Genomic DNA, 23300 nt, shown 5'->3' with positions numbered 1-23300 from the left:
TGAACTATTGAAGTAATCACAGAAGTATAGAATGGAATAAAATACAGAATATATTACGAACAAATGGTTAAATAATTTCAAATATATTAAAATTATACATGACAAATTATTAATAAACAATAAGCTATACACTGTTTAGTTTTCACACAGACATACAAAGTGGAAAATGGAAATAAATAAACTCATACTTGTACCTACTTTATCTGTCAAATTGGTAATTTAATTAAAGTTTAAAATAGACAGATAAAATAAATAAGAATAAGAAGATAAGATAAAAAATTAAATATATTGCATATAATAAAACTACAAAATAAGAATTACCATTAAAAAGTGTATAATGTTGAATTTTAGAATATACAATTCAGTTTTATAGCTGGCTGCACAAAATGTATTAAAGGATTGCTAGTGGAGACCGCTGGTATATTTGCCATAAATACCCGTACAATGTAGATTTTGTAGAAAATATAAGTCTTCTCTAAAACTCAATATCGTGGCCTCTGGGTAGTGGTACCTGTTATGTATTAATTCAAATTTAAATTGTATGTTATGTGTTGTATGGTAATTCTATAGTATCACTCCACAAAATTGTTATATTCAACAATGAATTAAGACAAAATGTATCTTAATTCACGGATTTGAACTATTACACATTTACATATTCAAATTTTTATTAAAAAATGCAGTCATTTGTTTTTAAATAAGGTTAGGTTAAGTACATACATTAAAATTTATTGTACAATTTAAAAAACTAAAAAATATTGAGAAGAACTTTTATTTAAAATATATTTAAACATCTTAGAATATTTTTTTAATCAGGTAAAAATAACAGGGAAATTTAACTACCTATAGGTTGTATTCAACAAAAATTAGAAGTAGTAAAATAAATTAAATATAATTAAACACTATTCATACTATTTAATTAATATAAACCAAAAATTTATTTTATTCCATACACCACAAAAAGAACTTATACCAATAAAATATTATAATTTTTGTAATTTCAAAGGTTTAAAACATAAGCAAGGTACATTAATCTATAAAGTTATAATATTTAATTTTAGTAAATGAAAATGTGTAAGTTATTATGAAGTTAAACTATGTTATTTAAATTAAAATCAGTAAATTACTTAATTGCTGATTTTAGCAATATAACATCAATAAAGAAATCTATTTAAACATTATGTCAATCAGTATTTTATAATCTATTAAATTAAAATCTTACAAAAACTAGGTCTACTAAATCATATTTAGGCTTAGACCACAGCCTACGTGAGCGAACTCAACGCGGCGAAAATCAAACATCTTGTATTCTGCCGCGTCGTGTTGTGAGGAATAGCATGATCAGAATTGGGTTTGCTGTCGCGTGGACCCCGTGTTACCAATATACAGTATTGATACATTACTGTTACCATAAACAACTGACACCGAAGGATATAATTTAGTTTTAAGTAAATTTTTTAAAGCTTTACCTAAAAATACATTACATTTTTCAAAGTGCAAAGTACCATTTTCACAATCTAGTACTAAAAGTAATTTTTCACCAAATTTATATTTAGCAGCATTCTTTAACAATGGGTAGTTACCAAGTGGTATTGCTTTGTGTGCCAAAACATTACCGACTAAGTTCCAACCCCAACTATGCTTCTTAGCGCCCAACAGAGGTTTGCAACCAATACAATGCAATGGTGCTTCTTTTGTTGACACACCAATCATTGCAACTGTTCCTAAAAACAAAATAATTTATATTTGCAACAATTTCTTGTTTAGTATTTTACAAATTGAATATCTTTTTACCTAGTGGTCCTTTCCGTGTAATTTCCCATATGTGTTTACCAGTGGTATAACCAGTTTTAGTTCGTACCAAATCTGTACTCCCTTCGACTAGATTGGAAAAGAATGTGACATGATGATTTTCGACGGCAATGTTCATGGAACGGGTTAGATCTGTAGTCTCTGCGATTAGTTTGCTAATCAATGTGAAACCATGATTTTCGACGAAAATGTTTATTGAACAATCCTTTGGATTCCATGAATTATATAAGGGGCGTAATTTATCTTTATGGCTTTGGAGTGGTGACAAATGATTTGAGTTCAATAATTCTCCGGTCAACTCACGGCGACACAACAAATTCCTTAGCTCTGCCATTGTTAATTGCTCGATTCCAACTTCGACAGACCAACATGCAGCTATACAAATCGGGCAGCTTCAAGTATGAAAATATAATATCCAACACCAAGTCGGGCAAGTATTTTGGTTGTGGTGCGTCACAAACGTTCATTATAAACGTTTTCGAATGTTAATCAAGTAAAAATAGATGAATTTTTTTCCAATTCGAACCACTATTTAGTGGGATTACAGTGTAATACACAGATGTATATTTTCAACGCGTATAATTTTATATCTGTCGAACAGAGTAATATAGTAAAATAACGTAAAAGTATTATTCTGCACGACAAAATACGTAAATTGTGTCCACGTTATTACGTGTTTGGTAATTGCTTGAATTTATAACACTTGTTTGTATACATAATAACACTTGACATTTGTATAACCGTGCGTTCCAAAACTCGGCGTTGTCGAGTCGTTCAATCGAAATTCGAAATGCCAAACGATGATTACGTGCGTTCCAAAACTCATCGATCGATATTTTATTGATTTATCTCATCGATATTTTATCATCAGTAGTCCGTATTATGATAACAGACACTAAGACATAATATTGTGAAGGTATCGCCGTCGTCTAATGAAATGTCTACCTCCATAAATTGTCCACACGGATTGTACGGTGTACCGCGGACAACAACAAGGAATATTGTTTTGAAAGAAATTTATTACGATCGACAATGGTCGTAGTAAAGAAATTACAACGGTCACGAAAGCGAATGAAAAAATAACGAGGTTTTCGAGTGTGTGTAGGTGAACGGGAGCGTGTCCGTACAAGTCCACGGTTACGACTACGACAGTACAGTAACGAGTTACGACCGCGAGGACTACAACAGTCGGCTTGCGCTGTCCATTAGTCCATGGCATTGATCTATAAACTAATGGACAGCGCTTAGAGAGAGAGAGAGTGAGGTCAGGGGTACGATACAGAGTAAAAGAGAAAAGATAACGTGGGGGGAAATATAGTATTAGTAGTTTCATACGCCAATGATTACCCTCTCTCTCTTACATGATTCCCGTGCATTGTTGGCGGGGCGGATTGGAATGCGCTGTCCATTAGTTTATAGCTCTATGATGTGGAGTCGGTTCGCCGCAATATCAATATTCATCAATATTGATAAAATGGAAAAAATGTTGCAATAACACTATCGTGTTCCGTGATTCGACGCAGCCGATATGTCGGGATCCAACAAGTACGGATAATATACTAATAATATTATTATTACTTACAACTTATCCGTGTCCAACAACCACTCAATATGGTTTCCGTCATTATTGAATGTTGGAAGTATTATCACAGAACAACCCATAGGTAATTTATAGAAGACTTACGAGTGTGCTACTAGATGTTAGTTCATGTCGGCATGTCACCAATATTATAGCGCTTTCCACCCAGTTGCAACTCGCACTATTGCACTGAGTGCCATTTGCGTGTACTACTACGAGTTTGCACAGTTTCGGTGTAACGTGTTCCATTTTGAAAAACTACGCGAGTGGTTAGCACTCGGTGCGGAACTGCCGCACGAGCATTTTGAGATGGTTTTTATTGAAGTATAAAAATTATAAATGTCAAAACGGCATTATCCAATTCTCGATTGTAGGTAAATAATATTATATTGTTCTATGTATTGACAAGACTGGAAACGAACAATAGTATAACATGAAAAGATCTGTTACGAATAGTCAACGAGCTATTGTGGCGATATCTCTTATTATTTGTCTTTTTTCATCAGCTTCATACGACTGTTCTGTGACTATTCAGTGACTTATTCAATTTTGTGCCACTATCGCTCGTTAACTTTCCGTTACAGATCTTGTTCAAATGACAAAGGTTTGTGTCCTGTCTTAGTCCATGGTATACAGTGTACTATAATCTAAAAACCTTGATTATCCATTTACTGTATACGAGACAGCTGCCGTGACCCACTTCCGGACTTACTTGACTAACAATAGCAATCTCGTTCACCCTTCGACCAACTTCATGAACCAACAAACTCGACATTGTGAGTTTGCCCAAGGAATGACTTGTTCAACCCAACCAACACGCATAACGTTAAACGCATGTCAATTGACAACACGAGCACACAGTACGGTCACCAACGTCGGATTAATACGCCACTTAATCAAGCGTGCCTCATGGTCTGCATAGAAGTGCCATCCCCAACAGTATAGGATACAATTTATTATTCCCTACCAATTGTCGTTGGCGTTGTGTTTAAATGGCCAACGATTGGGATAGCAGCCAGTGTGTTAACCACCTGCCCAGATAGAACAGAACACTAGGCCTGTTTGTCGCTATTAATTGTATATATTTGAAACAATATTAATTTACGATACAAATTATTAATTCCAGTAGGTAATTGAATTGTAGATATTTTGAACTTTTATAATATTCAGTAAATTATTATAGTGGTATGTATACAAGGAGTATATTTTGTTTTTGTTTTCATTTATTTAATTAATCAACCAGGTATTTATTTACTTAGGTACCTAAAATGTTATAAACATTGGTTCAAATATAATTTTAATTACTAATAGAAGTCTGAAAATTTTATTTGTATATGTACACACTACACGGTACTGTTGTATATGCATGCACGCGTATGTATGTATGTATGTATGTATGTACTATGTATATATATGTATGTATGTAATACATATATAGGGATAAATGTGTTGATTCGGGGTAAGACGAGTGTGTGACCGATTTGGTTCTCACGATGGTCTACGTGACCGAAAGGGCTGGGTCAGCACATTCTTAGAGGCCTGGACGGACCGTTGCGGCGGGCCTCGCCCGGCGGACGGCAGTGTGTAAGGTCGAAAGAGTGAGTAACACCCGTGTTACTGGTCAGAGCATCTTTTATAGTTTATTACAGAGCCTCATATAGTTTTAATCAGAACCTCTCTCAGTGTCAGTATTTATATAGATTCATTACATTAATTCTAATATATACATTAATTCTTTTGTGTTTAATTGAAATATTTAGTATTAATATCAACTTATAAAATCATTATATACATTATTACAACAAGTGTCTAATTTAATAAATTGGTAATCTTAGTATACGTAATCTATGTGTTACTTATTTAACACCAATACCTACGGTTTAACGTCATTCGACGGTGGATCACACTTCAGTACACCACCTGACAATAATATCTAGCACCGATCATACATACAAGGTGATGATTCATAATTTTGTTCTCATAACTCATAACTAAAGACCACATATAATTGCGTTCAAATTATAGCAAATTTACAATGAAAAATACATTAATTACATAAAAAAAATAATATATAGTTGTAAATTACTAACTTAAATAATAAAATAACGAACTTTAACATATTACAGAATTATAAAATATAAAAAAATTAAATATATTACTATTATTCTGAATTAAAATGTATAATCAAATTATGTTCTTGAAAATTGTATGTCTGTTACTTAAGCAATGTTTATATAATGAAAAAGTACGTTCAAAATCCACACTTATTGGTGCATATTTAAAATATTTGGCGTTATATCTAAAGTAACCTAATTATTTCCTGCCCATAACCTCTGAGTAATTTAAATAGTTTTATAATTTTCTTAAAATCTTCTGATGTCCTCTTGTTGAATGAATATTTAAGTGTTGAGTGATTAAAATGTCTTGATGGCCACAGCAATACCCATACCTCTGCCAACACATAAGGATGCAATGCCTCGTTTTTTGCCGGTTCTCAACACAAGACATGCACCAGCGTTACCAATACTCGAGCACCTGATTAAATGGATCATAAAATTTAGTAACATTAATTTAATTGTTTAAAAGCAATTTTAAATTACTATATTATAAAATATGTAAAGTTAAAATGCAATCTATGTTGTATGTGGTTCTGTTAGAAAACACAAATATTATGCTGAAGTCCTCTTAATATGGCATTATAACATTTAACATGTTGACTACACATGTATTTTTGCAGTTTCCCCCCAGTGCGTATGATATAAGTAAAAAACAACAGTCTTCTAAAAATAACATATTTTAAAACTGATGGAGTTGAAGCCGGTGCTTTTTTATGAACAAAAACATGTCTTACGGGAAAAACTCTCACACCCTGTAGAAAATCCGGCATTTTGTTAATTTTTTTTCACTTAAAAGAGTTATTCTTTGATGCAAACAACATAAGTCAAAAATTTCTAGTTTTCAGAAGAAGCAATTTAAAGTTTGAAAAATGTTGTCAAATCGTGAATAAATTGATGATTTAATTTTTTGTGGTTAAATATGATACTTGTGTGACTAATTATGTATCTGTATGGTATCCAATGAAATTTACTTAAAATTTAAGATTTTTTTATGACTTAAGACTTAATACTTTAAGACCACACTATTACCGATTGTTGTTATTACTCAGCATACAACTTACTAAAATATTGCAATGGCATCCTCCCACATTATTAAAAATAAAAATAAGTACACATACAATTATAAAAAAACCATCACTGTATATATTTCAAGAACATTATTTCTAAAAAAAATTACTTAATATTTTTTATATTACCAATTTAAAAACAGGCCTCAATGCAGCTAATGAATCTAATGTGGCATCATTTTTTGGATATTCACATGTGTCAAATATGATAGAATTCCGTTGTACTTTCAACACAACTGGTGTTATTTCATCTGTGAACTCATCATTTTTTTGAGCTTCAGCTGTTCGTTTCTGAGACTCAAAAGCATAACTGTCTTGAAGTTCCCTCGAAATATCATACTTTTCAGCAATATTTTCAGCTGGAAACAAAATATTTTTAAACAGTATTTAATTATACAGCATTATTAACTGCATATACAATTCTTATAAGTCATAAATAATAATTTATTTTCCATTTTAAAAAATATACTAAACCAGGATTTAAAGTGTCCATACATAATTGGCAATACAAAAATAGGAGGGCAAGTGGTTACTGCACTGCTGTAGATCAGGTATTGTGGGGTCACTATAATGGATGTATTAAATTTGCATTTAATGATATAAAATCATTGAACACGAAAAACAATTGTGTGCCAGCCTATATAACAAAGTACATTTTATGATATTAATGCTATTAAAATTAATTTAGTTTATATATTTATTTTATTACTAATAATTCAGGAGGTTAAATTAATTTTTGCTGAAAACATTGCATTTGAAAATGACATTGTGTGTATAAAATATAATAATTGTAAGAATCTGGTGAATGACAACTTATGAGGAACCTTGTATACATTGTCAAGATTTTTGGTTGAGTACAAATTTATTTATTGACAATATTTGAATTAAAAAAAAAAAGAAGAAAATGTTTACTACCTCAAAAGGGACAGATAGACAGACAGACAGACAGCGAACAATAGACATTATACAGCCAAAACATTCTTTCACTACGCTCAGTTTAAAAAAAAGCTGCCCACTATTTTCCCCAAAGTAGTAAGTTATTCAAATTAATAGTAAAAAAATTAATGTATAATTTTATGGCAGTTTTTTATATTTATTTTAGAACAAAATTGTATATACTAATAAGAGAATATATACTACATAGTAATAGGTATTGGTATGTACAAAATTGTCATTATCATACCTTGTTTTAAAATTAAAACATCAAAAAGCTGATTTATTTTAACCAAAAATCTAAAATTAAATATGTATTATAATAATAATTAATTATTGAATTATTCAACTAATATTCAAATATAATATCTAACTATAGATTTAGAGCAATGTTTTGCTTTCTTACCAGTCATGCCCATATGTACGTTGTTAAATGCGTCTATCTGTCCATCATATAGCATTGTATCTGTCTATTCTGTGTTGTCCATTTTATTGTCAGATCGTATATTGACAACATGAGGAATGTTGTTCATACTCTCTTGATCACTTGCAATTACAATTGAAGAATCTCTACATTTGTATCCAAGAACCACAGCCCTAAGGAATAATCACCAATTATTTTTAATACATTTTAAATAATTGGTATCCTACAAAACTTACTTATTAGTTATATATAAAAGTAAGTAATTTATAAATAATGCTCATACATTTTAATTTCAACTCACTTCAGCCCAGATCCAGAGTATGTTGCTGACATGAGCAGGTACAGTGATTAAAATTCCAGCATTAATTGAAGCTTGTCTAGCTGGATTCTTACCTTGTCCAGCAGTAAGGTCCTAAGAAATGTTCATACATGTTATATATTGTTTACACACACATTCATTACTAAAAAGTATATACTAATAATGTGACATATTATATATTTTGTTTGTTTACCTGTCCAAGAATAACTTCAGATACTTCATTTGCAATGACATTAGCTCTTTTAAGAACTTCTGAAATCACTATGCAGCCTAATTTATGAGCTTTCAGAGAAGACAATGAACCGCCAAACGAACCTATGTAAATACAAAATCTTAATTTTATTAAATAGGAAACCAAATGTAATTATACTCAAAGATTGTTCATCAAATCTAACAAATATGTGATACAGATAATTAATAAATCCAATAAATTATGATTAAAACTTTTTTTTTGTTTTTAGATACCTTGTTAAATTAATAAACTTAACAGTTATGAACTTAAATAAACTAAATGTATGTTTAGAATAAAATAAGGTATGAATTCAAATTGTGGCCCGTGAAAAATGTTATATTTATTTTCGGCCTTTGACATTAAAAATGTTGTCGATCTGGTCTATACTATTGGGTGAGCAACGTTATAGTTTTGATTTACGTGATCTGTACCAACAAAATATACAAATGTTTGATTCTAATAATACTATAAACCAAAAATGTCAGTTTTTGGCTTAAGACATTTTAACAAAGAAATATTATCAGAGGAATTTTATTTAGTCAATTGGTTATCAAATTAGTAATAGAGTGAGCTCCACGTAACAACGCTTAACACAATACCAATAACGAGTTAAAAATTAAATTATATCATTAAAAAGAATCTTAACATAAATTAATACTTGAGTGCGTAGGTAATTTAGTGATACAGTTTAGCTCCCAAGGGACTTTTGAAAATTTTTTTCTCAAAATGTATCAGGCAAAAAAATTTCCAAAAATTGTTTGGGATATAAACTGCAATTTTGATGTTGATTCACGATATAAATTACACAAAACCGTTAACTTCAAAAGGTTATAACTTTTAACCTAAGTCTGACGGACAAACTCAGATGGCCCCATTGTACTCATCGAAATACATTCTAAATTTCCATTAGCGTAAAAATCGATCGGGAGTGCTAAACTGAATCTATGTCAAAATAATATTTCTATATCTAATACCTAGTGGCCCATACACGGAACTATCTGTCGTCAAACTCGTAGTCAAACCAATAAACCGATCAGTTGTCAAACCCGATGCAGTCCACACACGGAACGATATGTTGTCAAACTTGTCGTCAAACCAATCGGTATACAATGTTGTGTAATTCAGTTTGTCAGACAGACCCACACACGCACAAATTGCTCAGACAGTCGTCAAGTTGATTTGTGAAAAAGTTCGACGGCAGACTGACAAATACGCCCATACACCAGACGATTTGGTTGGTCACTTCGTATATTTTTAATGCTTACCTATCGGTGTACGAACAGCAGAAACAATGTAAACTTCATTGGCCGTGTTAAATGAGGTAGGCATTAATATTTGACCGTTGAGACTTGAGTTGTAAGCTCCAACGAATCCAACACAATAATACCTATATGAGTAGCAATCAAATTACACTATTTGTTACGAGTATGACTAATGGTAGTCACACAAAAGACTAAAATAAGACAATTTACAAACAATACCATAATTATTACGTACGCAGCTGGTAACAACTTGATGATGTTGTGTCGACCAAATTGCATTGTGATTATACGTTATCATACAATCATGTAATCACCAAGTAACTGTACAATATTGTTGACTATCATACAGTACGTTATCACTACAGCCACTGAGCTAATATAATATATATAATTTATTATATAATTGTATTATAAATATAATTTATTATATAATTATATTATATATATAATTTATCATATAATTATACAATATAATATATAAACTCTATTTACCGAGAGTTGACCCACTCACCCAACCTGTGAATGTATGCACGGCGGCAACTGCCTACTACGACAAGCGCCATCGGTCGCCGAACACCGCCGACCAATCACAGACCGCCGGTCTCCTACTCGGGAGGTCTGAATGTTCCGGCGGCTCGGTATACATGCGCGGAAGTGGGTCAACTCTCGGTAAATAGAGCATAGTATAATAATATAATATGTCAGTGTTTGGAACGTTCACTGAAAAAATGAATTCGTTCACGACTTCACGTTCGTGTCTTATGTCACTATCGTTTACCTGCAGTTTATATATAAACCCGAAACATACATACGACTTAACCCAAAATGAAAATACAATTTATAAAGTATCTGAATTATATTTTTAATATCTGACACGTTATTTGACTTACATTTCGATAAGGATTTCCTAGTGATAAAATTAAGCGAATACTGCTAGGGCACTATGCTCCATAATAGTAATTACTATATTACTAGTATATTACTCTGTGCTATATGCTTGCAGCCGAGAGATGGGACTAGGCCGTCTTAGAAAAGTCAGCCACCTCATCAATTTTTTTAAGAGTTGAAAAAAACTTTTCGATTGAAGACTTAAATTTAGGCTGAATTGAATAATACAATTTTGATTCCTAATATATATTCAACTGAAACTATTCAAATATTGAAACAAAAACAGTAAATAGGTAGGTACATGATAAATAAATAATTCATAGGTATTTTATTTTATATACTAGTTTATACAATTGTATCCCTCCGGTATAGCAATACAATAAAGATTTAATATTTATAAAAATTGGACGTTTTAAAAATCGATCAAATTCATTAAAAATATAAATGTCGTTCACAATTTGAAAAAAACCAGTGACATTCACGTATCGTTCAGTGTTCATAATACAGTATGTCCCAGAAGTCCCGTATCACCCTCAGTATCTCTGTGGAAAATTAATATATTTAAATGCAGTTTTTTTACAGTCATAAGTATGGAAATTCATATTGAATAGCATACGATTCGATTTTTTTTTCAAAAATTCAAAATAATCAAAATTTTATATAAGTATGTTGCCTGTGTGCAAAATATGTTCTCGTAGATATTACATAGTAGTCACATTGAGACATGTGAAGTTTATAATTTTGACTCAGAAACTTCTCTGAGACATTACCGTGATGCTTAATACCCGGTATTGTGAATAGTTAGTGCATGTGATGTCACAAGACAATCAAGACAGTCTATATTCCCTTACATTGTAACTTCCATGTGCAGTCACCCATTTTCATCTCATTAACTTCACATAGAGCTCACATATGGAATTGTTCAGGAAAAAAAATCAAAAAAACACTCTCATTAGTTGTCTATACCGTCGTCTATGTCAGAATCGAACCGGGTACCCCTAACTTAATAAATCTACGCCTAACCTACTGGGACAACCTACTGAGATATAAAGTAGAGTATTATATGGTATATTTAGCTCCTTTAACAGTCACGAGTTCAGTAGAACACATTATAACACAGTCGACAATGAAACCTCCCCAAATAGGATATTTAATATATATATATATAACGGGATACCTCCCATTAGCTGACACCTATTAATTTCCAACGTTACTTTTGGGAACGATAACTATCATTAATATATTCTTATTTACATCTTCGAATAGTGGAAATTTCTGTCAGTCCTGGTGGTGTCTGCTATTCAGAGGTTTTACTGTAGATTTTTACTTTTCACATATTCGACTTTCATAAATTTATTTGTGTTGTTTAATATTTTTTACCTTAGTTGTTAACTTAAAAGGGGGGGTCAAAGCTTTAGTGTCACCTAGTTCGTTCAAATTTTAATAAGTTCATTTAGAGTGTTTAAAATTGATTGTGCCTATAGGCTATACCTATTGACCATAGTGATATAGTATAATATGCTTGAAACTTATAAAAAACATTTAGTATTAAGTATTAACCTATTCAAGCTTACCTATTATAAGTAATAATTATTATGTATTAAGAAAATTAGGCAATCCAAAACTTGTATTCGGTAAGTAGGTATCCACCTAGTTACTATACTTATAGTTATTAAACTAAAATTATGAACCTATAGGTACCTACCTAAATAAATTTAAAAACAAGTCATTAATTTCAATTTATTAAAAAATGTAATTCTTTATTAATATTATTAAAACTTTAAATTACTAAAAGTATAGTAATTAATAAAACAAATTTATAATTTAGTGACCAAGCATAAGAATATTTAGTAATTTATTGTAATTTTTTGTAATATTATGATCTATAGAACTAGGATAGAAACTTATCTGTATCTTTAATAAAGATAGAAAAAATACATACAAACATATCAATTAAAATGTAACTACTCTTTATTGTTAAGTAAAAAAAATAATAATAATAATAAAATACCTACATACAAAAAAATTATATGGTATGTAACAATGCAATAGTTACTGACTTGTGAACATCAATTGGGAATGAAAAACATTTAAACATTATAGAATCCACATCTATTGATATTAGTGGAGGTTTTGGAATAATATCATGAGCATAAAATATTTTTATGATATCTGATGACATAGGATGGTGGAACATTGGAGATAGGTTATACTTAAGAACTTTAAATTTAATTGTACCATTTATAAATTTAAGTAGAACGTTCTACTTTTACTAAATCATGATCTTTTACATAAATAAAATTATCTTTTAAGTTTGAATTATTTATAAGAAAATTTTCAAAAATAATTTCTTTAAAATAGGTTTCATTAACTGGTGGATTTATTAACTGAAGGGTCATAATTAATTTCATTTTTGAGAATGGGGTAGTTAAGTTTAACAGAAGTAGATTCAATATTTATTTTTTCTATTACACGGTTATAAATATTTACAAATTACATTGAATACCAAAGAAATTTAGATATAGGTATTTAAAATATTACAGGAAATGTTTGATTCATAATTTTACTATACTTAGGTATATTTTACAGTGCATTTGACTATTGCCTGTTTCCGTATATAAAAATAAATTCAATCAAAAGGCGGCAGAGATAATAAAATAACATTGTATAGTATATTAATATAATTATTATTTATGTTATACATCTAAAAATAGTAAAAACCCAAAATTAGGTGTATATACGTAATATATAAATTATTATAACAATTGATACGTAACCTTTGTAACATCTATGTTATGCTACATACCATCAGTCATTATAACTTCACAAAAATTACTTCTATGTGATATTACATAATGGTAATCTCATACACCACTACGAAAAAAAGTTTCATAGCAATATCGCAATTTAATTTTTTTCTCTTACTTCCATTTGAAGGCACATAGATATTACAATGTACCGTCACTTTTGAGACTTAAAACAGACGTCTCATAGATGGTAACTTCATCTTTATGCACACAACTTATATTAAATTTCCAAGATAGCCATTTTGTTGATAATATTTTTTAAAACATTTTTAAAAAAAAAGGTGGGTAAGTGGATGTTGCTTTGCTGTCCAGTAGGTTACAAGTGGGTCACTGTAATGGATGGTGTTAAATTTGAATTCAATGATATAATATCATTGTATTATAAAAGCGGTCAGTCAACAGATAAAATTTTATTGATATTTATAGAAAAAAAAACTAAAAAAATGGAAACTGAAAATGTCCGTAAACAGCTCAAAATAAGGCAAAATATTTGGAATATGTTATGGTGTATAGAAAATGCTAATATAAACGTTCAGTCAAAATTTCATGTACCTACAGTCATTTGTTTGTTAGAGTTACACCAAAAACCAAAATAGATTTTCTCGAAAACAGATTTTGCGTAAGAATTTCCGTTTTTCCTTAATTTTTCTTTTGTTTTTCACGTCGCGTTTGTAAATCACTGATTGAAGAAAATCCAAGCACTTTAACTGTACTAAAAGGTGATGACAGACATAAAAATAAAATAAAAACACACATCATTGTAAAATCAATACACTCAGAATCTAAAACGTTATAATTTAATGAAAATCGCTCAAGTTGGAGCTAATTATTATTTTTAATTTTAGCCGAAAAATCAGCGCGATTGTAATAATTAACATGCGAATCGTATTTTGTTAATGCATAGGTTACACAATTATTATTCTTAGAAATTCAATGAACGACGTTCTTTCCAAACACTGATATAGTGATATATATAATATAATTAATATATGTATATATATATCTATTATGTATATAATAATAATATATAATATATATCTTACGACGTAAAATAATATTATATTAAATATTTATATGTAAATCAGGCTTCGGCCGAATCGTTGTGGCGGTTGTTTACCGGCCGAGGAATAAGATAACGAATTCCGGTGGCTGGCAGTTGTCCGAATAATGATAAAGGCCGATAAGAGTGGTTGTACGGTGGTTCACCTGTGGTTACCCTGTGACCAACTTGAGGTGGTGTTGCACAGCAAGTCGGGGGATCATTTTTCGGACAACTGCCCCCAACCCAACGAATTCATGACTGGTCGTGCTCGCGCATTCAAAACAACTTCCTCCACCGCATCGCACTCGTCCTTGCATCACTACTACTTTTCCATACGGAACGCTCCAGGTGCGACAACCTAGTCGTGTACGTGTTCATAAGACACAAAATATACGACTCACTGCAACAGCGGTGTATAATCAGCGTTAACAAGTGTTTCGGGGAACCAATCAAAAACCGACACCGCGAAACTGACGCATTAAAAATCTAACCTAATCTACAGTGCCTTACCGACGCGAAACGGACCGCCGCCCAGTCATGACCATATTCCGCGACGCGTGTAGGTAGCTGATATACAACTGATAGCTTAATAGTGTGTTTTTGTTGAGTTAATCGACTTACTAATATTATTTACAATTATTATTCTTTCTTTATCTAAATCAAAGATAGAGAGAGACAAACATTGTGTTCGAATTACATGTAAAGCGATAACAAACAAAATATTTTATCGTCCTTAAATATTTATGCTGATGACGATAAACAACGACCAACGCGAGTGATAATATTTTATGAATCATTCCCGAAGTCATAGTTCGAGAGAAGGCGTACGTTTGTGTATACATGTTTATATTACATTAAATGCGTATGCTTTTTAGTGAAACAAATACTGTACAAATCTTGGTTCTGCTACACATTTAAATCAATCTAATGTGAATACACGTAAGTAAAATAATATCTAAATTATACTGTAAATGGACCTTTGCAGGTTGAAAGAGTCCAACGTAATTTTTTAAAGTGTGCAAGTTTCATTTTAATCATTCAATATGACAATATCCCCCATACACGATTACTCTCCAGTCTCTAATTAACAATAAATAATAAAGCAACACAAACATCATTAGGAGGACCAATAAATTAACTACTTGAAAAATTAATTAAATTAAATACCTTTGGTGAACTGAATAATATTGGTTTTTTTCGTTGTTCAATTTTAATCGTTTAGACTCACAACCTGTTTTACACCCAGGCATAAAACATTTTTTTTGACATTTTTAAATAATTTTCACAACAATAAACAACTGAATATATAAAAACAAGCTTTTAAACTTTAACATTATTCAAAAACATTGAAGTGGTAGTAAGTTATTTTAACTACTTCGTGAGTCATGACCTAGTCATTCGATTGCTTGGTAAATACTTTTATTGCTGGTATTTCAAGAATGAATTCAATAATAAATGTGTGTGTGTGTTCACCTTTTGAGGCGATAAAAGTTTTTCTATTTTCTACTTCAATATCTTTTATGGTAGGAAAGTGAATCTATTTGGTACTTTGGGGATCAAAAGTAAAATATTCAAAAGATATTCTAAAGCGTCGGGAAAACAAAAAATAAATTAAGGAAAAACTGAGGTTGTATGTAAAACCAGTTTTTGACAAATCAGATTTTGGTTTTTAGTAACTTCTAATCATAAAGATAGGTATAACCACAAATTAAGATATACAGGATACACAAATAGAACATTTTATCAACAAATTATTGTTTCTGACGGTTCTTGTTCATCGAATAGACACAAAGCGCTAATCAATCAATAATACATTACTAATCCGCGGCAAAGATTTGAACTAATCCAAATTCATAAATGCAATTACAGTTAGTTATAATTATAATTATATTAAAATATAGGTATTAATAACTTATTGACATAAATATAAACTAATAGTTGAAAATTCAATTTAATGTTCAATAGCTGCATATTACATACACATTTAACATAATAGCGTAGTATAATATAATATGATTCATATAATAATATTAGCTTAGTTTATATCTATAAAATAATAATATATTCCACCTATTATATATTCATATTATGAACATCATATTTACATTTTAAATACATTTTTAAATATTTAACAATGCATTTACGTATTACAACTTGAAATAAAATAGGCTCCCTGGGCGAATAATGGTGTACTGTTAAGAGATTTCTGAACTCATGGATTGCCGTTCATTTTTGAATCTGCTTTTTTACATAATGAGATAGGGAAGTGGTATCACCTTATCTTCTTTACATCATGGTCTTTCTATATTCCCCAACACAAAAGTAACTATATGAAAAATAGACCATTAAGACGCATAATGTCTATTGCCAATGAGGATCCCTCCTTTCTAATCTAACTATCCTTATTGTTACTACTTTCAAATCTATTTTTTTTCTATTTTTAAGCATTATTATTGCTATTATTATTTGTATAAATGTATATTTCCTACTATTTACTTAGAATTCAAATGTATTATCTATTGTATTCAAAGGACACCGCCCGTTAATAATTAATTAATAAATAAAATTAGATATAGGTACACTGATATGGTACATATGAGTTTGGAAATGTTTCATGTTTTTTAACAGATTCTTTTGTATTAATATAATATTACATATTTGTTTTTCAGAGTCCAAAATACAGTAAATAATCATAGTGATAGTGTTCAATAAAATGGAAATGGACAAAATAATGTAAGCATATTATTATTATTGATTTGTAAAAAAATTCAAGATTATTGTTTTAAAACTAAAATATAAAAATATTTTATTAAAAGTAATTAATTTTAAATTTTGAGCAGGGAAATTAGTGATGATGAAAATAATCATAATCATCATGGCAATAATAATTATGGCAAAGGCAATAATTTACAAGGTCTTGAAAACTCCATAAACTCTTTCAACCAGTGGATACTACCACCACCACCACCACCACTACATATCAGAAATACTAATACCAATAATAATGCTAAAACCAACATCCCTAAATCATATCAACATAAAAACAAAAATAATGCAAAAAAAAACATTCAATTTAAAAGGTATGTAATGAGTGTATACACTATATATTATTAAAATTAATAAGAATTAAACAGAATTTTTTTGTTTAACTTTAGAAAAGTAATTATTTTGAACAAAAATGAATCATTCACAAATATCTCAATTGAAGAAATTAAAGGTACTACGGATATGCAACTTTTAACTTTTGATGAGGGTTCTTTATTAAATCAGGAAGAAGACAATGAGCCAACTGAATCATTACTAGTTCAACCAGAAACTGAACCATCAAGCGTTTTACCAGATACTGGATTCCATATTTTATTCTCAACTAATGAAACAGTTGACTTGACCACTAAAGACAATACACAAAACAAGTTAGTTATTATAGATAAGTCTAGAGTTTATAGTCAAACTTAAATATTCAAATATAATATTTGTTACAGAAAAGAAATCATAAGACAAAAGAAAACTCCTAAGCGAAAAAAGGCTGTGGCTTCTAAGTAATGCATAGTTATTTGATTTAATATAATATTGTGTATATTGTAAATATGTATATATATTTATAAATATCCTTTATTTCGTAATTAGAAAATGTAGGTGATAACTAGGCAACCCTAATTGTGTAATCTTAGCTACATTCCTGACTAGTAAATAGAGATACATTTGATTTAAAAAAAAAGATTACAAAACACTTTTTCTACTATAGTGTATGGTGTATATAGACAAAAATATATTTTATTTTCATATTAAGGTCGCCACACACTTGTAGCGGTGGCAGTAAAATGCTTTGTCTTGGTGGTGCCGTTGCGGTGGCGTTAAAAAACTATCGGGCTTCATTTTACCGTAACCGGTATTTTTAACGTGGCGACCTTTAATATGATGTAGAATGGAATATTGTATAATAATGACTACTGAGTAGGGTTTGAAAGTTATGGGAGCTAAAAAAAGAAAAAATATGCACTAAAAAATTATAAAATTTGCATGAAAAAATGTCAACTATACAAAATATACATTTCAAATTTTTAAACTCACAATTGTATAACTCGTGTTTCTAGTTTGGTTTGCTATAAATCGAGAGCATATAGAATAATATATAATTCCTACAACTTCCGAGCCCTAATAATGAGAAAATTGTATTTTAAAGGTTGGACACGTCATTAACAACGCCTAGGCCCAAGAGAGCATGTGCTATTGACAAAGTTGCTGAGAACAAAAAGTATATTTTGATTTAAAGGATTCAATTGAACATATTGTAATTTATAAATATATTTTTTTTCAGATCTGGTTTATGTAAACTAGGAAAACAGAAAGATGGCAGTTGGGCCTTAAATATTAAATATATTTCATCATCAATGTTTCAATGTCAAATTTGTGATGTGTTTCTCCAAAGTCCAGAGTCGCGCAAGACACATGAAGTTTTAAAACATTCCTCGCTGCTTGAGTCTATACATAAACCTGAGGATATTGTTTCTACCCCAGGAAATACGGCTTGTATTGAACAGTTAACCCTATTTAATTATTTGAAACTTTGCGAAACATCAAAATATAAAACAACAGTAGTCCATGAATTGGCCAAAAGAAAACATTTGTTGAAAGCATTTAATACTAAAGGACTTGAGACTATAGGACAAGAGGCTATAAGACCTAAAATTATTGACTTCTTTAAGTGTAATTATTGCCTGTAAGTATAAAACATCAATACATTTCAATTAATTCTTATTAACAGTAAATATTTTTGTATTTTTTAGATATGAAACTAATCTTATATTTGCTTTATGGGCTCACATGACCTCCAAACATCTATATCTAAAATGTGATTCTGAAAAAAAGCCATTTTTATATTGCTTTTTGTGCGATCGCACATTAACTAAACGTACAAAACCACTCAGACATTTAGACGCTTGTATAAATAAACTAAGTGAATTATCAACTACCAATAACTCACCTAAACAATTTATATGTGCACTTTGCGATGAAGGTTTTGATTCATTGATAGAACTTGAAAAACATACTTGGGGACATGCAAAAAAGTAATAGTTATAAACATTCATATTACTTAAATAATATAGTATATAATTTACATATATTGTATTTTATAACTGACATTTGTATAGACTTTTTATTGTTTTTATTAGTTATAGTGTTAACCTATTAGATGTTATAAATATTTCCTAAACTATTGTTAATATTATTAGGTTGTTTAAAAGTAATTTGTTTGAAATTGTAATTTAATTTCAAAGTAAATACAATTCAAAACTACTTATACTATTTACCAATTTTAATTTCACTGAAAGATATGTAAAAAACATATGCATTATTTTATATTGATTTATGCTTTAATTTAATATAAGTATGTTTCTGTGCTTAGAATCTTTTAGTTATATTTAATGATTTTCATGTTTTTTGTTATATTAAAATAACAGAAGGTAAAAATTGTATGTCTTTAAGATTTAATTTTGTATTATTATTATTACTATTTTTTCTTTGTACACAAGCAATTAATCGTATATGCTTGTCCTACTAAATTTAAGTATTACTAATTAACGATAATTTTATAACTAAACTACAAATAAAAATTGTATTGAATAAAATCAGTTATTATCTTGTAAACTGTTGAACGCAAATACAATTATCACATGCATTCTACAAATTAAAAAAAATATTAATTCTCTTATTCATAACACGGTGACTTCATAAATATTTTGATACATTATACTTGTTTATATTTATTTATTTATTTATAGTATTCTAAATGATTCATTATTCATAATTCTACATAATTCTAAATCGGGGGGGGGGGGGGGCTTTCCAATTTATTTTGAAAAACTGTTCGTTTACTTTTATACTTCAGTTAAGATATTTGTTATGTTGTTATTAATTAATATTATTGATGAAGTGAATTTTTTTAATAGGTATTTGTCCTTAATTTATTTATCATAAGTGATCATACTTGTCACAGGGTATGCTTTTATTTTATAGTTAGCTTATTAGGTGTAAGTAATATGAAAGACTAAATGTATCTGTGATTTATAAATATAAATAAAATAATTAATTTTAGTATGGTACAAATTAAATGTCTTGTTATTTATTTTACCCTACTCCATACGTTAAAAATTAAAAAAAATAAATTGGGAATTATTTTCTAAGTTTGATACAAACATATGATGTTTTATCTAGACTCGTTCATCAAATACATTGTGGAGGCTCAATATTGTTATTAAACTTACACTGACATTTCACTCAACCAAAATTAAAACTAACTCATGTCGTGTGATGCTGACCTGGTATTTCAGCTAATCGTATACTTATAGGCATTGATTATTAAAAATCTCTAATATCATTAATAATATTATTTGTATTTATGTATAAAGTCTCTATTGATTCATTATAAATTAAAATAGCAGTATCGTCAGCATAACAAATTATTTCTGCATTAACACTAATATTGAATGGGCCATTTATGAATGTTATGAACAGAAGTGGGCTAAGAACACAAGCCTTGTATAATATTTTAAATTATATATTTACTGAATTATTTGTTTTAACAGTTTGTGTTCTGTTGGATAGATAAGTGTAGCACAATACTATATTGAGTAGGTGTACAGAATAAGTCATGTGAGCCGGTTTGTCTCTCTATTACAGCGTACAATAATAAATGTTGTATGACCCAACAATATATAAATATAATCAGTGGCGCAATTATCGCGAGTGTTTTGTGTGGAATTCACAGGGGCCTCGAGATCTTATATACGCATGTAGAATATAACAATAAGGCCAATCCCTAAAATTTCCAATTTTTCGTGCTACACAAATAGTCTTAAATCAGTCAAATCTAAATAAAAAAATCGATGCTCTAAAAACTATCACCAATTATGCTTCTTCGACCAATAACAAATAATATAAATTAAATAACAATAATAATTGCCTATAAATATATTATTTCATTCATGTGAACAAATTTAAATTATTATTAATTTACTCGAATTTACTCAACATTAATAGCTACATTTTCAGCAATATTTTTACTAGAATTAGTTACCAAAAAAAAAAAAAAAAAATCATAGCATCAATTAATATTATAATTTACAATCAATTACTTACTTTAATGTTTATATATTATATCAGTGATATTATTTTCATTTATAAAACTCATTTTTAGTATACAAAATGCATATAAATAATATTAAATAAATAAAAATACAAAAATACATTTTAAATTATCCTAAGTAGGTAAATTTTGTTGTAACATAGGTACCACTATATTTGTAATACCTAAACATAGGTATATTCGTTGTTAAGTTTGAGGTAGAAAACGTAGAAAATAACTATTACTAAAAACTAAACTAGTAAACTACAAGGAAATACTTAAGTACTTAATACACTGTGACACAGGGACCGTATAGACATACAAAAACCCAGTGACTAAGATAGGTATATATTATGTGATATGTGTACATATAAGTGTCTGGCTAGAATTAATATTGAGTATAAATAATAATACTAGCAGTGACGGCTATTATAGCACTGTTACAAAATAGCTACTCGCAATAACAATGAAACACGAATAATAATAACTAATAATTAGTAACAACACAAAATATTGTTTAATGCGTAGGTACGTGTGTCTGTATAGAATGTAGACAATAATTAAAATGTAGTTTGATAAAAAAAACCATTAAAATATATAAAGAAATGTGGAGCTATAAAATTATAGACAACATTATAAGGGTTTAATTTGAATAACACACTTTTAAATTTCGTACTACACACAATTTAAGGGACTGAATAAGGCTATGACTGTTTTTTATTTTTAGTTTTTACTAGCTGCAGGTAAGGTTAGGGCCCCGGTCTAGTCATCAATTCGCGCCACTGAATATGGCATGGTAAACACGTCAACACGATGAGGCAACAATAAATTATTAAATCAATATCAATAACGATACCCGGCCGACTGCGGCGGAGGCACTTGGCGGTGTCGACGACCTTGATTGGTATTACGGCGGCGTGCCGGTCTGTTTGAGTCGTCCGGCGGCGCACAACATCGGCAATCCGCGATAAGTGGTACCTAACACACGGTCGATCGCACTTTGGGCAGCGCTCGCGGATACGCACGCGCGACAACGGTGTCGCTCAACAAGGTAGGTAAACGCACTTGTAGACCCCGGCGCCGAGGTATGAACGCGTAACGACTCGACCACGAGGTTTACGGCTGCCGAACGTACAAACAGCGCAGAGGCTAACTAGCTCCGTCGCGTCCGTAGTTCGCAAAAGTACGGCACGCGAACACGACGGCCAGCGGGACAGGTACGTGCGAAGTGCGCGGAACGGAACGACGGCTTGGCAGTTGGCACAACAATTGACGCGTCGTCCGTTGGTACTGCCGGGACACGGCACGCGGCGGCGGCGGCGGCGACGTTGCGTCAATACGCGACCGGCGGCATATTACCAAACCCCATAGTGCCCCGGCGTCGTATAAATAACCCACACTCATTGGTTCATTTGAAAACCGCGCGTAAATAATATAATAAGAAATTGTATCGACTATTATATTATTATATTATCAAAATTATATAATTCTAAAAGAAATAAGAACATTAATTTGCTTATATACTATAATAATTAGGGTTCGGATGTTTATGAAATTGCATATTTTTTTTTTATTTCTCAGATTTAATGCTAACCTGGATACAAATGTAATTCATGTTCTACTGAATGAAATAATACTATTTTTATTTTGCTAACTTTTGCACATTATTTAACGGTTTTGTATTTTAATTGC

At 30.1% G+C, this 23300-nt stretch overlaps 1 protein-coding gene and 2 pseudogenes across 1 annotated transcript; 1 reads left to right on the top strand and 2 right to left on the bottom strand.

Moving 5' to 3' along the window:
• Window positions 1–211: 211 nt before the first annotated feature.
• Window positions 212–3005, bottom strand: LOC132935006 (F-box/SPRY domain-containing protein 1-like; annotated as a pseudogene).
• A 2391-nt stretch (window positions 3006–5396) lies between these two features.
• On the bottom strand, window positions 5397–22882 carry LOC132934976 (acetyl-CoA acetyltransferase-like; annotated as a pseudogene).
• LOC132936235 (uncharacterized) lies at window positions 15071–19772 on the top strand. The gene is made up of 8 exons (XM_061002923.1): window positions 15071–15421; window positions 17152–17215; window positions 17323–17562; window positions 17638–17895; window positions 17965–18021; window positions 18666–18737; window positions 18801–19202; window positions 19270–19772. The coding sequence occupies exons 2-8, from the start codon at window positions 17196–17198 to the stop codon at window positions 19553–19555; spliced, it is 1335 nt and encodes a 444-aa protein (XP_060858906.1). The 5' UTR covers window positions 15071–15421; window positions 17152–17195; the 3' UTR covers window positions 19556–19772.
• Window positions 22883–23300: the final 418 nt, after the last annotated feature.

The sequence above is a fragment of the Metopolophium dirhodum genome, chromosome 1, assembly GCF_019925205.1.
Source record: "Metopolophium dirhodum isolate CAU chromosome 1, ASM1992520v1, whole genome shotgun sequence".
NCBI lineage: Eukaryota > Metazoa > Arthropoda > Insecta > Hemiptera > Aphididae > Metopolophium > Metopolophium dirhodum.
The sequence above is the reverse complement of the archived record's forward strand: the minus strand, read 5'-3'. Positions and strand labels throughout refer to the sequence as shown.